At 48.0% G+C, this 17,891-nt stretch overlaps 2 protein-coding genes across 2 annotated transcripts in view; one reads left to right on the top strand and one right to left on the bottom strand.

Annotated features, from left to right (window-relative positions):
* The window catches only part of LOC309345987 (cell adhesion molecule CEACAM20-like), a 188,980-nt gene that overhangs the window by 45,673 nt on the left and 125,416 nt on the right, over positions 1-17,891 (top strand). The window lies entirely within an intron of this gene.
* BCL3 (BCL3 transcription coactivator) overlaps positions 8,268-17,891 on the bottom strand; it is a 32,875-nt gene continuing 23,251 nt past the window's right edge. The window contains exons 6-9 of the mRNA XM_081869003.1: positions 15,295-15,372; positions 12,610-12,777; positions 11,648-11,768; positions 8,268-10,866 (exon numbers count right to left, since the gene is read on the bottom strand). Coding sequence (XP_081725129.1) covers positions 10,352-10,866; positions 11,648-11,768; positions 12,610-12,777; positions 15,295-15,372 — 882 coding nt within the window. The 3' untranslated portion in view covers positions 8,268-10,351. The remainder of the gene's footprint in view (positions 10,867-11,647; positions 11,769-12,609; positions 12,778-15,294; positions 15,373-17,891) is intronic.

Raw genomic sequence — 17,891 nt, 5'->3', positions numbered from 1 at the left:
GGCAGGCCTGAATACCAGGTGCACCTTGGGTCTAAAGGGAGTGGGTTCTTGTCTTGCATTGAGCCATCTCACTGTTCCCCCGGGTCTTGGCTGACATTTTGAAGAGAAGAGGTGGCAGACGTGACTTGCTGTACCTGTCTATCCAGCTGCTATCTGCTCACCTGGGAACCCCACCCTTCGCTCGGCTTACCTTGGAGCCTGGCCCAAAAAATATTTGCAGAAAGGGAGGAGAGTCCCAAAAGAGATTATGTCCTCGCCACATTGCAGCAACCACCATGGGGCGATATTGCTCTGTTGTTGTTTCCTTCTTGCATGGACCTGAGAGAATTTCCCCCAGATTTTGCTTTCCCACATCAGAGTGTGCAATGACATTGAACTTGAACGGTCCTAGCACGTGAAACGCCACCATGGTTTTATTTTGGGTCTGTGTCAGACTCACATGTGCGCACTGAAAAGTCCCTTCTGTCCAGTACCTATATTAATCTGCTGATGTTAAAAAGAAAAAAGGAAAAACTCACAGCAAAAATAAATGTTTAAAGCCACATTCTATCGCCGTTTGCCAATCTCCTTTCTCGGAGGTTTTAAAGCAGAGGTTGGAAGGCCATCTGCCATGGCTGCTTCAGCTGAGATTTCTGCATTGCAGGGGGTGGGACTGGATGACCCTCGGGGTCCCTTCTATGATTCTATGAAATGCATATTATCCTAAAATGCGCATGTTGGTGCATTTTGAGAGCCAAGGACTGTACTATCAGACCTGGTGAATTCAGGGTTTGAACTCTGGCGGATCATTTCGATTTGCACATTAATCTGGGAGGCGGGAATCAGGTCAGTTTACGTCAGAATGGTGAGGAATAATTTTCCTTAAGCATCCGTTATTGCTTCTTCTTTGGTGTTCCCTTGTAGCCGAGTAAGAATGTTTCCCATAAACACGGTTTTAACAGTGAGTCCGTAAGTGACTGTGGAGGCCAATTCTGGATCCACACGTCCTTCCACAGTTGGGGCATAGGTTTCCAGGCAGGAGTTGATCACAGGGAGGGTTTGCCAAACTGTGCCTTCCTCTTAGCACGTTTCTCCCTTGCGTCCTGAGTTTGAGTGTCTTCAAAGCCCATGACACCTTTGGTAAAGGCTGTTCTCCAACTGGATCGCTCGCAGGCCAGTGTTTCCCAGTTGTTGGTGTTTATACTACATTTTTAAAGATTTGCCTTGAGACAGTCTTTGAACCTCTTTTGTTGACCACCAGCATTACGCTTTCCATTTTTAAGTTCTGAATAGAGTAGTTGCTTTGGAAGATGATCACCAGGCATCCGCACAACATAACCAGTCCAGCCAAGTTGTTGTTGAAAAATCATTGCTTTGGCACTGGTGATCTTTGCTTCTTCCAGGACACTGGCATTAGTTCGCCTGTCTTCAGAAATGATGTGTAAAATTTTTCAGAGACACTGTTGATGGAATCTTTCGAGGAGTTGGAGATGGCGTTTATAAGTGGCCCGTGTTTCACAAGCATACAGTAAGGTTGGTAGTACAATAGCTTTGTAAACAAGCATTTTGGTTTCCCTGTGACCCTGCTGGGAGTAAGAGATTCCTGACGACTTCAATCACTAGGGTCATAGGAACATGCAAGCCCACTCACCATGACAAGGGGTGATGGCGACATGAAGGGTCTTTGCTGTAGGAGTAGGGGAGAGAGGTGATAAGGAAGTAAGAAGAGCTGTACTGAATACCTGCAGCTCCTCTGGTTTTCTTCCAAGAGCCCAAACTTTGGCCATGAGATACAGCCCTACCAGAAAGATGTTTAAAATAGCTATTCCCAAGCATTTCTTCTAGGGATTATAGGGGCAGAGGTTTCAAAAGAGATGTTTAAATTGTTTATGTATGCCAGAACTACAGCCCAGAATCCTGTCTGGACAGAAGGAGAAGCAGTCCCAATGATTTATCGGCTACTTTAATATGAGGCTGCATTTTAAATTGCATTTTAACCTGTATTTTAAATTGTCCCCCCCCCCCTTTTCTCCCTATTATGTTTTTATTGTGATTTTATTGGTGTTAGCTGCCCTGAGCCCGGCTCTGGCCAGGGAGGGCGGGGTATCAATAAAATGTATTATTATTTATTTATTAATGAAAGAAGAATGGGTTTTGAAGTCAATGGACTATGCAGAGACGGCAAAGGCGACAGCAAAAAAATAAGAGATCATGAAGATGAGAATTTTGTCAAAGAGAGAAGGTTCTTTTTGGGTTATTTGGGGGCGGGGACTACAGTCAGATGAAATCGCGAGCCTGACTTGAATGATAGGCAAAGGAGAGAGAATAAATAAATAATTACAATATAAGTTATAAGGCGGTTGAAAATAAATGACAGTTGTGGCAGCAGATCAAGGAACACAAGAGGAACGTCACGGGCGTAAAGATGGGAAGTGAAAATGTAAGAAATTATTATACTGGAAGTGAATTGAATAATGTCAAAGTTTGTGTAAAAGAACCCTGATAAAAATCCATTTAAAATAAAAAGAGAGAGACAGACCTATCAGCACCAGTGAACTTACTGGATTCTATGTTCTGTTTAGGATACTGAGTGGTGCCAGTCCCAGTACACTGTTCCCTGGCATATAACATTCGTATCCAGAAATAACTGTGTCCTGCTGCTTCTCCCCAGCCTGCTACAATATACCTCTCCTTTTCCTTAAAACCAAGCAGTCCAACTCATCCCAAAGGATACCCTCTGTTGTTGTTGTTGTTGTTGTTGTTGTTGTTGTTGTTGTTGTTGCATTTCGATCCCACCTTTTTCTCCATGGAGCTCAAGGTGGGGTACCTGGCTCTCCAACTCCTCGTTCATCCCCCACAACAACCCTGCGAGGCGGCTTAGGCTGAGAGGCAGTGACCGGACCACAGTCTCATAACAACAACAACAACAATTTATTTATACCCTGCCCATCTGGGCGGCTTTCAACAAAATATTAAAATACAGTAATGCAACAAATGAAACCGATTTGTAAAAAAAAAAAAAAAGTGTGGGGGGGAATACGAGAGAGAGACATTGCACATACCTTTGTAAATCAAGAATATCTTTAATAAAAATACATCTTTTTAAAAAGTGCTCAACCTAAGTCAGGGGAATGACAGTCTCTTGGGAAGAGCCTATTGAGGAAAACACGGCTCAGGCAGGAGAAGTTGCTTTTTTATCCAGCACATCTCATGTTGCCCGACAAAATGTTTTCATGTTTTAAACAGCACCTCTAATGTTGCCTGACAAAATCCCTAAATAAAGATGCAGGCAGTGAAAAGAAAAGAAAAAAATACAGTAATGCATCAAACATTAAAAGCTTCCCTAAACAGGGCTGCCTTCAGATGTCTTCTAAAAGTCTGGTAGTTGTTATTCTCTTTGATATCTGGTGGGAGGGCGTTCCACAGGGCGGGCGCCACTACTGAGAAGGCCCTCTGCCTGGTTCCCTGTAACTGGGCTTCTCGCAGGGAGGGAACCGCCAGAAGGCCCTCGGCGCTGGACCTCAGTGTCCGGGCAGAACAATGGGGGTGGAGACGCTCCTTCAGGTATACTGGGCCTTTGAGGCCGTTTAGGGCTTTAAAGGTCAGCACCAACACTTTGAATTGTGCTCGGAAACGTACTGGGAGCCAATGTAGGTCTTTCAAGACCGGTGTTATGTGGTCTCGGCGGCCACTCCCATTCAATGAGCTTTGTGGCCGAGTGGAGATTTGAACGCTGGTCTCCCAGCACTCTAACGTCTGCACCATGTTGCTCCCCTGAACCAGTTTAAATGGCCCCACCTGGAGCCACCGTATGACATCACGCACAGACCCGGCTGACTTCAACCACAGATGTTTGGAGCTTGGAGCACAGGGCTGATTCATCCATCAAGGAATGTCGACTGCCTTTCTCCAGGCATGTGGCTACCAGCCCTTCTTGACACCTTGAGAGTCTGAAGGAGTTCTGCTCATTCCACTGGGGCGCGACTGCGCTAGGCAGGAGCGGGTTAGGATATGCTTTTCCCAAATGACTGGGTCAACCGTGCATTTTTCCGAAATGCAATCTCATGGTTTGTGCATTCTTTTTCACCCCGGTCATTTCCTAGTCTTCATTCAAGCGTTACTCTAGGAAGGAAGGAAGCAGGACTGAATATTGCAGAATCAGTGGTCTCTGAACCTGTGCCAGTCACTTCCACGGAAAGGCAATAACGTCTTGTCTTGTTTGCCCTGAGTTTTTGTTTTCCATTTTTTCTGGGAATGGCTTCACAAGGTTAGTCCAAACAGACACACAAGCAGTTGACATTACTGCTTCAACTCTAAATTCATCAGGGAACAATCCCAAAGACCACACAGTTATTCTGGACTTGTGCAACGCTGCCGTGTATTTGTGACCTTTATGGATTTCATATTTCAGGAACTCTGCCTGTAGAAAGTTCTAATAACTGCTAGCATTTAAAGAGCACATTTCTGTTGCTGAAAGCAGTTTGCTACAACCCTCTAAGGCAGGACAGATTTATTTATCCTGTTTTATTATTGTAAATATTTTTATGTCACACATAATTTTATTTAGAATTCCAGCGCAGTGCTCAATCAGTTGGATTAATGATAAAAGACAACATATTATCCCCATTAGGGGCTATGCAGCCCCTAAATGGCCTACTCTGGAGGTAAACAAATTGCCTCCAAAGAGAAGTGGGCCTGATCCAAAATGGTTCAAAGTGAAGCAGCTGGTCCCCAACACTTTGGACCCACTTAAAATGGGTTCCCGCCCACCTTAAGTGCACAATTTGAAAGATTAAATTCTCCCTAAATGGCAAATTCCAGGAGGAGGAAGGTGGTTTCATTTTGTGACTGACAGCTGTAGCTTCCAACCGGGGAATGACTTTAGCAGGGCTCCCCCCACCCCTGTTCTAGGCAATGTGATGCCCTACATACGATGGCTCATGGGAGTTGTAGTCCAACAGCGCCTGGAAGGCCGAACACCATTTCTCTCTGCTCTTGGCATAGCTGTCAACTTTCCCCCCTTTTTAAGGGAAAATCCCTTATTCCGAATAGGATTCCTCTCAAGAAAAGGGGAAAGTTGACAGCTATGGCTCTTGGCCATTCCTAGCTGCAGCCGGAGCCCGCTGTTGCATGAACCAGACTCATTGCATCAACAGCACATTAGCATACAGTTATGAGTTTGTGGGTGCCCAACTCCCTTAAATTCCTGGATCGAGCTAGTGTTAGAATTTAATTATGGCTTGTGTTGGAACGGTGCTGGACCCAATGTGTATTAAGGTGTGTGCGTTGGATGCTTTTGATCTGCTGGAATTGGCGTGTGTTAAGAGGTAATTAAGCCAGGCAAACTTCCTAAAGTATCAGACCATGATAATCCCAGGCAACCAACATGAGCTAAGAGTTAATTGAGTCAAATTTCCTTTGAGGCAATAGCCTGGGGTAATGAGCCGTTAGCACAACACAGGATCAGAGGAGCCATGTGAGATCCGAATGAAAGGGTGAATGAATGGGCCCTCCCTCTGCAGATAAAAAGAGCTAAGCTCTAAATACAGGGCGTTATGTGACCTAGGAAGTTGAGATACAGAGCAAGGATCTTGCTGTGTCTATGGGAGAAGCTGGCATACGAAAGGTGTGTGGCTCTGTTAATTCTTTAGTCAAGGAAACTACAAGGTGCAACTGGAAAGTTCAGTGAATGGTCACAGAAATTGGACAGCGAGAAATATTTGAACGTACATACCTTAAAAGGTAAAGGGACCCCTGACCATTAGGTCCAGTCGTGGCCAACTCTGGGGTTGTGGCGCTCATCTCGCTTTACTGGCCAAGGGAGCCGGCGTACAGCTTACGCGTCATGTGGCCAGCATGACTAAGCCGCTTCTGGCGAAACCAGAGCAGTGCACGGAACGCCGTTTAACTTCCCGCCCGAGCGGTACCTATTTATCTACTTGCACTTTGACGTGCTTTTGAACTGCCAGGTTGGCAGGAGCAGGGACCGAGGAACGGGAGCTCACCCCGTTGCGGGGATTCAAACCGCCAACCTTCTGATTGGCAAGTCCTAGGCTCTGTGCCTTAACCCACAGCACCACCCGTGTCCCTGTACATACCTTACAGGCCTTCAAAGTAGGCCCCCTCTGATACAATGCACCGTTGACAACGTTCATAGAACTGTTGGAAACTTCTGGAGAAGTCCTCTTTTATTACTGCTTTCAGTTCCCTTGTCAGAGCAGCTTGGACATGTGAAATGTTGGAAAATCTGCGCCCTTTCAGTGCAGTTTTCAGTTTTGGAAAAAGAAAGAAATCCGGGGGGGGGGGCAAATTGGGAGAATAAGGAGGGTGGGACAACTCAGTAACCTCAGTAACAATTTCACGCGGAATATGCAATTCTTCCGCCATCATTCTGGCGGACAAATGCCAATGCCGCGTCAATAACTGTTGACGTTTGCTGCCGTTCTGCTCGTTGACGGTCTGCCAGACTGAGGGTCATCTTCGATGGTTTTCTGTCCTTCATGGAAATGCTTCAACCATTCGTACACTGTCTTTCGACTTACAGCTTCAACTCCGTACACAATTGTGAGCATTTCGTGGGTTTCCGGTGCTGATTGTTATGTTCGAATATATTTCACTGTCCGATTTCTGTGACCGTTCACCAAACATTCCGGTCACACCTTGTACATACAACTCAGCAACACTTCCCAGCAGTTCTTGCCACTATGGAGCAGTTGCTAGGACTTTAATGTTGCTGCCTTCCACCCTTTCAAGACTCTTCCTCTCCTGGATGTTTCCCAAGCAGTCTCAAACTGCGCCTGCGCACCTCTGAGCTCTGTTCTGCCCTCATTATTCTGTGCGTTCTTAGAGACCAGTGGGGAGGGGAGTTTGCCGCAGCAGGGGAAGAAGACCCCTGCCCCCATTCTTCAACAGTCTCCGTTGAGCCAGTGTGGTGTAGTGGTTAAGAGTGGTGGACTTGTAATCTGGTGAACCGGGTTTGCGTCTCCGCTTCTCCACATGCAGCTGCTGGGTGACCTTGGGCTAGTCACACTTCTCTGAAGTCTCTCAGCCTCACTCACCTCACAGACTGTTTGTTGTGGGGGAGGAAGGGAAAAGGAGATTGTTAGCTGCTTTGAGACTCTTTAGGGTAGTGATAAAGCGGGATGTCAAATCCAAACTCCTCCTCCTCCTCTTCTTCTTCTTCTTCATCATCCCCCTCCTCTGCTTCAGCTTGGAGTCTGAACTGCTCCCTGTCACAGGTTCCTCCTGCTCACTAAGCTCTGTTGTCCCTTTAGCATCCAGCACCTCCTCCCAATCTTCCCCCTCTGACCTCTGCCCATTGTCCCACCACCAATCCCCTGGCTCTGAGTCTTACTTCTCTGGCATTTACCTTGGAGGGGGTGGTTCCCCAGCTAGCGCTTCGAACCACTACTCTTCATCAAGCCAGTCCCGGAGGAGCTGGAACGTCTTGGGAACTTGATGCTTCATTATAGGCTCAGGCTATATTTATGTGTAAATATGCCATATATTATAAAGACACCACAGTCTCTGTTGTGTCTGTTTCCAAAAGTAAACAGGAATGGCTTCGGCCCAGTATACCTGAACGAGCGTCTCCACCCCCATTGCTCAGCCCGGACACTGAGGTCCAGCTTTGAGGGCTTTCTGGCGGTTCCCTCACTGCAAGAAGTGAGGTTACAGCAGGAATAGGCAAACTCAGCCCTCTGGATGTTTTGAGACTACAATTCCCATCATCCCTGACCACTGGTCCTGTTAGCTAGGAATGATTGGAGTTGTAGCCCCAAAACATCTGGAGGGCTGAGGTTGCCTGTGCCTGAGTTACAGGGAACCAGGTAGAGGGACTTTTCGGTAGTGGTGCCCGTCCTGTGGAACGCCCTTCCGTCAGATGTCAAGGAGATAAACAACTATCTGAATTTTAGAAGACATCTGAAGGCAGTCCTGTTTAGGGAAGCTTTTAACGTCCGATGTTTTATTGCTTTTTATCATCATCAGCAGCAGCGGCAGCAGCAGCATTAATTCTGTTGGGAGCCACCCAGAGTAGCTGGGGAAACCCAGCCAGATGGGCGGGGTATGAATATGATGATGATGATGATGATGATGATGATGATGATGATGATTACTCCTGGTACCTCACACCCCTTGGAGTGGGATGTTGTGTAACAATACTGTAAGCACACCTGGCAGAGAGTTGGAGGAAGTAACAGAATTCCCATTGCTTTATCTAGCAATGGTCTTTCCCCCATCCGTCGGTGTAGCCTTCACCTCTGTCCCCCAAAACACACACATGCAGCTTTTGAAAGTAGAAAAAATATTTTATTGACAAATTAGGAAAAACCCTTCCCCATCCTGTTTCCTTTCCACGGGATGAGCAGAGGGTGCTACTAGTACTTTTCAAGTATTGGTCCCACAGAAGCAGAGAAGGAACATTTGGCAAGACGATTGCAAGGGGAGGAGGGGGTTGGGAAGAGAAGGATCTGAGATCTCACTGCTAGGTGTTTCCGTGGTTTGTTTTTTTTAAAGAGGTGTCGGTGGTGGAACCCGGGAATGCAAGCGTTAATACCAACAAGAGCGAAGGGGAAGTTGCCTTATACCAAGCCAGGCCATTGGTCCATTTAGCTGAGTATCGCCTCCACAGATTGGCAGCCGTTTCAGTCTTTCCCAGCCCTGCCCAGAAATATTAAGGTTTGAACCCTGATATTTTTCAAGTGGTGCGTTTCACAGGAGGAGGTTTTCGAGACAAAGTTGCGTGTGACTCCCTCTTTCTTCCCAGTTGGCAATCTCTTTTGTAAGCTGGGCAGGAAGGACGGTTGGTCCTCGCAGGCGAGATCTGATAGCCAGGAGGACCACTAAGCAAGCCAGCCACACCTCATCCTTCCCTCCCTTAATCATCTCGCTGCCCTGACTAATCATCTCCACCTCCACAACTTCCTCTAAAGACAATAACCCGCCGGGGAATTTCTGGTATTTCAGTCCCTTAAAATGTACCCGGCATTCCTCTTTCTCCGGCTCAAACTTTCAGAAAATCCCCTTGTTCGCCCCCTCCCAACTTCCTTGCATCACCTTCTTCCCTCTCCATCACCAACACGTTAACATTGCACTTCCTGAAATTCGTTTGCCAAGAAACCTGCCAATCGGGGCCGCGCATCCCGTTTTGCCGCCTGAGGCGAAATGGGAAGGTAGCCCCACTTCCCGAGCCGTCGTGCTGCCTCACTGCTGCTATTTAGGCGCTGGCGTAATCGGCAAAATCTCACACACTCTCCCTGGAAACCGCTGCTGCTGCTTCTTCCCCACCTACGGTGAAGAGGGTGGGATCAGGGGTGAATTTTGGCCTTTCAGATTCCAGCGGTGCCCTGTAAGAGGCCAAAATTCAGTGCCCGCCTGCCTCTCACTCTCTGTTGTGCTCAATTCATTTTGTCATGGTTGCGGCGCCACCTAGACTTCCAGCCCAGTGCGGAGGAACCAGTCACAGTGCCCTAAATCCCCCTCTGGCAAGACAGGGTGCTACCTTTAAATATTTGGCTGCCTCAGGCCTTGCTGGCAGTGTTACTGAGCAGAGTAAGGGCAGTGTGTGGGGAGAGTAGACCGAGAGAGATACAGTCATACCTTGGGTTAAAGCTGCTTCAGGTTGAGTGTTTTGGGTTGCGTTCCGTGTCGACCCGGAAGTAACAGAATGTGTTACTTCCGGGTTTCGTCCGCTCGCGCATGCGCAGATGATCAGAATGCCGTCATGCGCATGTGCAGAAGCGGTGAATCGCGACCCGCACATGCGCAGAGGTGGGTTGCGTTCTCTTCAGGATGCGAACGGGGCTCCGGAACAGATCCCGTTCTTATCCAGAGGTACCACTGTATCTTTAACTTGTGCCTCCCAGCTCTTACTGTTTTACATTGAAAGTACTGTCAAATTTGGACTAGAGCGCTACCTTTTAATGGGGTGTGCAGTTTCCACCTCCTTCCAAACGTGCAGAAACAGCCCTGCTTAGGTAGTAGCCAAAGAAGTGGCAAGAACTGAAAATGGAAGGCTGTTGGGACTGTAGTTAGGGGTCAAGGTGACCGGTCCACAACAGCCCATAGGATCATCTCAGCTTTGTCATGGAACTGTAGAGTTGGAAGGGACCACGAGGGTCGCCTTTTCCACCCCCCCTTGCAACGCAGGAATCTTTTGCCCAACGTGAAACTCGAACCCACAACCCTGTGATCAGGAGTCTCATCGGTCAGAGCTGCAGCCCTCTGGGTCCCGAAGCCGCAAACAAGTGCCATTTTTGCGCCAGGAACCCATAGCAGCAAAAGTCTAGGACGAATTGGCCCTTTGTTGCCTGGTGATGCACAGCATTGAGTGGGAAGCCCCCTGTGTACAGGATCCCTCGATCTCCTCCTGTCAGCTGCCGCCAGGACCACTGTCTCTGCTCTTTGGCCACTGGCCTTTGAGGTCGGTGGTTGCCGGGGTCTCAGAGTCCAGCAGCGTCTGTGATTGGTCCACCTCCGTGCCCTGCGGGTGAATCCGATTGGCCTGGGGCGCTGCGGGCAGGGATATGACGGAATGCTGCATGCCGGCGGGAAGCAGGCAGAGGTGGTGAGGCGAATAGCTGTGGCTGGACGACGCGAAAGGGTAGAGGGTGGCGTGGAAGGCGGGATCCACCAGGCTCTCAGCCACTGGCAGGAAGAATTTGGGCATCCCTGGAAATCCCATTGGCTGCTCCGGTGTGGGCGGAGTTGGGCTCCTTTCCAGTTTCACCCCAGGCAAGGTGCCATGTGTCAAAGGCCCATTGGTCGATGCAGTGCTCTCGGGCTTCTGATTGGCCGAGTTGGGGGACTGCACGGCTCTGTGGGGTTTCGGGGTCTGGGCGGGGCTAGGGGTGGTGGGGCAGGAGTCGGGCGAAGCCCTCAGTAAGCCTGGAGGGAGACAGAAGCACAGAGGAGAATAACGCAGTCAAACCAACAGGAGAACTTAATTGGTTAAAAAAGACAACTTAAAATTCAGCGGAATTTAAGCTTTGCCTATTACCAAAGCCTCAACACTTCTCTGAGATACTAAAGGAAGCATAACATAACTTGCTACTTAGCAAAAACTACTGGGAGAAAATTTTCCTATGGGAAATCATACATTAAAATCCTAATAGCCTCAAAACAAATAAAAATGTGTACAGTCGTACCTCGGAATTCGAACGGAATCCGTTCCGGAAGTCCGTTTTACTTCCAAAATGTTCAGAAACCAAAGTGCGGCTTCCGATTGGCTGCAGGAGCAATCAGAAGCCACGGAGGATGTTCAGGTTCCAAAGAACATTTGCAAACCGGAACACTCACTTCCAGGTTTGCGGCGTTCAGGAGCCAAAACATTCGAGTCATAAGGCGTTTGGCTTCTGAGGTACGACTGTACTTAACTTGCTATCCTGTCAGTTATTGGTGAGGTGTTTTTTGTGGGGTTTTATAAGTCCCCATTGGTTAATCAACTAAAGGTTTGGTTGATTAATCTATCAATGGCAGAGTTCAGCCCTACATGCAGGATACTCCCTGACCTCAATTCTTCTCGCACACCGCTCCCTATCTGGCATGCGTGTTTGAGAGTATCTGTTGCCTCAGATGCGAATTCTCACACCCCTTTTAATCCAGGACTGAGGCGGCTGCAGGATGAAAGCATGGGCAGCTGTCTCGCACTTGGGGAGAGGTTACTCACCAGTGTGGACGGATCGAATACCAGGAGAGCTGGCATTGCTGGTTGCTGGGGACGATCCCTCACGGATGTTTTCAGGCGGCGGCCCAGGGCGGGACGTTTTTCCTCTCAGGATGTCAATCACCTGATGATGGGAGAGACAGGAGAGATTTAAAAGAAATTCCCCAACCGCTCAGCTCGCTCGCAAGATCTCACCTTGAACACCAGGTGCCCTGACAGGTCCACAAAGTAGCCACGCTCTCCCAGAGTGCCAATTCACCTTTTAGATCTCCCAGGACTATTTCCTAACTTGTCAGTTCCCAATGCGGTGCAACAGCTGAAACTGTGAGCAATGAACTGGAAGGTTGCGGGTTCAAATCTCGCCTCCGTCAAGAGCTCACTAAGAACCCTCAGCTCCCAGCCTCAGGCTTCTCTTCTGAGATACAGGGTTAACAGCACTGACCTACACTACAGGGTCGTTAGATGACGCATGCGCAGTCAACTGAACAATCTAAAAATTGCTTAACAGATGGCAGGTGTTGGTGCCCATGGACTGGGGTGACCAGTGTTAGAATTCCTGCCCCATGATTGCAGTCATGGGACTGTTGTCTATCACATGACAGTATATGTTTTGACTCCACAGAGTGGGAAGGGACGGAAACAGGATGTTTGTGTTACTGTGTTCCGTGAAGTGGGACTATTGTCCTTTGTTCTTTTTCTCTTTGCTGTCTGATGCTAGAGAGAGAAGGAGCCATGTTGTAGTGTTCTGTGTGTGTTTATATGTAATTAAAGTAGATTAGCCAAAATGCTGAGTTGCTGAGGTCTGCCACGTGAACTGCGAAGACTCTGTGGATCCCTAAGTGTGCCGATGTCTGTTGGCATTGGTCGCTGTGATGTTCGGGCTGAAGAAATCTTATGAAGAACCGAATACCAAGCTCCGATGGAGGCATCGTGAAGTTCCTCTGTCTCTCTGTGTATCCTCTCACCCTTTTATTCTTGGCCACCATCAAGGGGGTGTCATTGTGGTAGTTCTTCAAGCTGCCATCTGCCCCGTTGCGCACCAGGAGACGCAGGGTTTCCAGAAGCCCCCGCCCGCAGGCTGCATGGAGCGCTGTGTTGCCCCCGTACGACTGAGCATTGACGTTGGCTCCATGCTGCAAAGCGGGGGAGAAACACGGACACATTAACAGAATGGCTGGGGCAGATTTGAGGGAATCTAACGCTCCCACATGGTTAACAATAAGAGAAAATCCCTGGGCAAGGAAGCCATTGGGGAAAACACTGGAGGACAAGGTCTGTTAGGTTTACTGGCACTGCAGAAATTTATCCGGTGATGCCACAGTCAGATTTGAGAAAATATAAACGTCTCCACCTCCATCGTTCTGCCCGGACGCTGAGGTCCACCGCTGAGGGCCTTCTGGCAGTTCCCTCATTGTGAGAAGCAAAGCTACAGGGAACCAGGCAGAGGGCCTTCTCGGTAGTGGCACCCACCCTGTGGAACGCCCTCCCATCAGATGTCAAAGAGATAAACAACTACCTGACATTTAGAAGACATCTGAAGGCAGCCCTGTTCAGGGAAATTTTTTAATGTGTGACATTTTAATATATTTTTAATCTTTGTTGGAAGCCGCCCAGAGTGGCTGGGGAAACCCAGCCAGATGGGCGGGGTACTAATAATAATAATAATAAGCATTTTCCACTTAAGTATTATTTGTAGGCCTTTTGATTCTGGAGCACGCAGGCCGTTTCTCCATTTTGGACTGGGGTCTACGCAGCGCCAGCGGGCTGCCCAGCCAAAGGTCAAGATGCCACCATGCCCATCTCACATACAAAAGCTGACCAGGCCAGCGGCTGAATCTTGTTAGTGGCAGGGCATCATCCTCTGGAGGGCACCGATATAACGGACTGTCTGGACGCTAAGGAATGGTGGGAGGCACCAGCTGTGGAACCCTCAAGGGGAAGAAAGCTCAGAGCCAGGGGATTGGTGGTAGGATGACTACAAGTGGTTGGAGGGAGAAGACTGGGAGGCAACAGGGCTTCGTGAGCAGGAAGAGGCTGGAGCAGAGAGCAGTCCGGAATCAGAGGCAGGAGAGGAGGGGGACCAGGAGACAGAGATGCTGAAGAATCCAGGGGGTCTCCCTGCCTCCTGCTGTGGTAAGCTCCCCTCTCCCCTGGTCTGCCAGAACTTATTATTGTTGGGGGGTGGGTCTCCTACTGGACTGTTCTTGTTTTTTACTATGTATTTTGTGATTTTATATTGTGATTTTATGTCATAACTGCCCTGAGACAAATTTAATAGATGTAATACAAAATACATAATAAAAACAAGAATAATCCAATAGCCCGCCCTCCCCCCGGCCCGCAACACATTTTAAAAGGGCATTGGATCAGCCAAAGGCCGGGTTAAAGAATAATATTTTTGCCTGGCGCCTAAAGGTTTATAACGAAGGCACCAGGCAAGCCTTTCAAATGTAGAGATATGACGAGGGCAGAGCAAAGGCCTAGGACCCCACGTACCTAGGGGACCGCCTCTCCTGGTATGCCCCCCGGAGGACCTTAAGGTCCACAAATAACAACACTTTGGAGGTCCTGAGCCTCAAGGAGGTTAGATTGGTCTCAACTAGGGCCAGGGCCTTTTCAGTACTGGCCCCAACATGGTGGAACGCTCTGCCACAAGAGACTAGGGCCCTGCGGGACTTGACATCTTTCTGCAGGGCCTGCAAGACAGAGCTGTTCCGCCTGGCCTTTGGTTTGAACTCGGTCTGACCCTTATGTTTCCCTCCTGTTATGGTCTTGATTTATTGGCTATTTTAAAATGAGGCTGCATTTTAAATTGCATTTGAACCTGTATTTTAAATTGGTTCCCCCCCCTCTTTTTTCCCTATTATGTTTTTGCTGTGATTTTATTGGTGTTAGCCGCCCTGAGCCCAGCTCTGGCTGGGGAGGGCGGGGTATAAATAAAATTTATCATCATCATCATCATCATCATCATCATTATTATTATTATTATTGAGAGAGAAGACGAAGGAGCCTCAGGTAGGGTTGCCATATGACCAGAATTTCCCGGACCTGTCTGGGATTCCAATGATGGAATTAGCGCCCGGGGGGATTTTGGGAAATCGTCAAAATGTCCGGGTTTTTGAAACTCCCCCCCCCCAAAAAAGCTAAAAAATCTTCTTTAAATATGGCAACCCTACCTCTGGTTTCTGGGGAAGGATGGAGAAAGGAGCAGTGGGAAGGTGGGGGAATAACTTTCTGTCCTCGCAACTGCCTCATTGGGACAAGACGTACTGAGAAGAGTTGCTGCGATCACTAGGCCTGGGCTGTTTTGGTTTCTTTGAATAAAGGCTTAACCTCACTGACACCGGTGGTGTTGTTTTTTACTCTTATCTCTGACCTACTCCTGACTCCGGCTCCTGCCAGCCAGGCTGGTTGCTCTGCCCACGCAGCTGTGCTCTCCAACACCTCAATGCCACTTCCTGCCCTACAGAATCTGCCGCCTGACACCATCGCCGCCTCTGCCCAATGTTGGGGCCGGCCCTCAAGATGTTTGCGTTCATTAATGTGTGCGAGTGAGCTCCCCCCCCCCATTTGGGGTAGAACAAGGGTGCTCGGCTCTTATGAAACGATCACAAGGGGTTACAGGTAGAGGAGATGTGAGAGAAGCTTACCTGTAGCAGCAGCTCAACCATCTCCAGATTATCGTTCTCCACAGCATGCAGTAGCGGAGACCGCCCGCTCTTAATATCCTACGGTGGGGAGAGAACCACAACGGTGCGAGAGTAAAGATTCGGTCAAATCCTGCATCAGTTCTCAGTTTACGGGAGGGAGGATGGAACAGAATTCACAATCCTCTTTGTTATGTACTGAGTTGAATAATAATAATAATAATAATAATAATAATAATAATAATAATAATAATTTTTTATTTATACCCCGCCCTCCCCAGCCAAGGCCGGGCTCAGAGCGGCTTACAAGCAATAATAAAAACAAGATGAATGATTACAAACTTAAAAACAAAAATAAAATACAACATTAAAATAATGGAACATTAAAATATTAAAATGTAGCCTCATCGCAGGAGGAGAAGGAAAAGAAAAAAAAAGAGAGAGGGAGGGAGGGAGGGAATCAAATTGGAATAGGATCAATTTGAATAGGATCCAAAAGGCAGCAGTCTGATTGGTCCTAGAACAATAGGACCCAGAATGCAGCAGTCTGATTGGTCCACAGGAGCCACCCAATCCAGCTCCAGGTGGAAGTGAATCCGCAACCTGATTGGCCTACAGGAGAATCCCGGAATGAGCCAATCACGTGGGGCCCATTGTGTAAATAATGTATATAAAGCAGACATTCTGGGGGAACTTCCATTCCTCCTCACCACTATGAGCTGAATAAAGAGCATGAAATCCACTCTCGACTCCGAGTATATTTCACTCTTCCTCCAACCCGTTCCAGTCCTAAAAGCAGTAGCTTAGAGGGCCATCAGAAAAGAGTAAGGAGGGCCGGAGCTGCCCTCTGTCCTGCCCCATAGCACAGAATGAATTGGGGGACCACCAGAACTATACATTTATAGCACCAGGATATTGTTCCAACAGAATCCCAGAATCCGGGGAGCTGCAGTTGGTGCTGAGAGTTGTGAGGAGAGCTGCCATTTCGCCCCTCAAACTGCAATTGCCAGAGTGCTTTAGCTATCAATCCCTCTTCCCAAGAAACTCTGGGACTTGTAGCGCTGTGACTTTGAAATTAGATTTGCATTAGGAGGCACTTTCTGTTCTTAAAGGTGTGTGGGTGTGTGGAGGGGAAAAAAACCCTAACATATTTGTTAATTCTGCTACATTCAAGCCCTGCTTCCTCGCTTTGCAAGAGCCATATGTCGACACCCTTGTGTACACTGCGAATGGACCCATTCACCAGCAAGTGTGTGCACATAGAAGGAATGACAGCTTAAACAACAACAAACGAAAGAGGAAGCTTGAATTCGGGTTAACATGGGTGGGGTAGGATGGATAACATTAAGTAAGGGGAAATCAGTATCTCCTCAATGCAGAATCACTTTCTGTCAAACTCCCTTTTCAGTAGGCACTGTTATCTGTATTTAGGCCCTGCTGTTGTGCCTCAAGAATAGTTCAATAAAATGCAAGGTGGTTTATTTATTTATTTTTAAAATAAAGATCTGCATAAATTTAAATGTTAAGAGTCAGAAGGGAGCACAAGGGTCATCTAGGGCTGTCATACGTCTGGAAATTTCCAGACTTATCTGGGATTCGTTTGTTAGGAATAGCGTCTGGGTGAAAATTGTTTAAAATGTCTGGGAAAACCTGGTTGTATGGCAAACCATGCTGGAAGTGTTGATTTTTGGGGGGGGGGGTGAATTCCCTAAAAAATAGCTCAAAAACTTCATTTTTAAGGGAGATTTTGCAAAGAAAACTCAAGAACTTCTGTGGCTGGAATTTCACCCTTTGAAATATGGCAACCCTAATCTAGTCCAATCTTTAGACCCATGTGGGGCTCGAACCCACAACCCTGAGATTAAGAGCCTCAGGCTTTACCGAATGAGCTGTACACACATGAGTGTGTGATTATTTATTTATCCCTCACCTTTTCCCCCAACGAGAATATATAGTATACTCCTGCATGTTAAGGGGCGTGGGTGGCGCTGTGGGTTAAACCACAGAGCCTAGGACTTGCCGATCAGAAGGTTGGCGGTTCGAATCCCCGCGACGGGGTGAGCTCCTGTTGCTTGGTCCCTGCTCTTGCCAACCTAGCAGTTCAAAAGCACGTCAAAGTGCAAGTAGATAAATAGGTACCACTCCGGCGGGAAGGTAAACGGCGTTTCCGTGCGCTGCTCTGGTTCGCCAGAAGCGGCTTAGTCACGCTGGCCACATGACCCGGAAGCTGTATGCCGGCTCCCTCGGCCAATAAAGCGAGATGAGTGTCTCAACCCCAGAGTCGGTCACGACTGGACCTAATGGTCAGGGGTCCCTTTACCTTTACCTGCATGTTACTGCACAGCTATAAACTGAGAATAAGAAATCCAGAGGCTTCCGTTTAAGAAGGATGGCTCAGTCTCCAGCCCTTAAGGTACATCTGACTGTAGTTTATATTACTTTTGTGTGCGTGCTTGTTCAGGTTTGCAAGTCTGCAGGGAGCATCTGTTGCAATTTTTAAATATCTTGCACAGCACTTAGTAGTTTGGGTGGTACAACAAATAAGGGAAGCTTTGGGGAGTGGGAAAGGCTGCTTTCCATCTGTTTCAATCAGTTTGTAC

This window comes from Podarcis erhardii (genome assembly GCF_964252035.2).
Source record: "Podarcis erhardii genome assembly, chromosome: 7".
NCBI lineage: Eukaryota > Metazoa > Chordata > Lepidosauria > Squamata > Lacertidae > Podarcis > Podarcis erhardii.
Note: the sequence above shows the minus strand (reverse complement) of the source record. Positions and strands in the feature narration are given on the sequence as shown.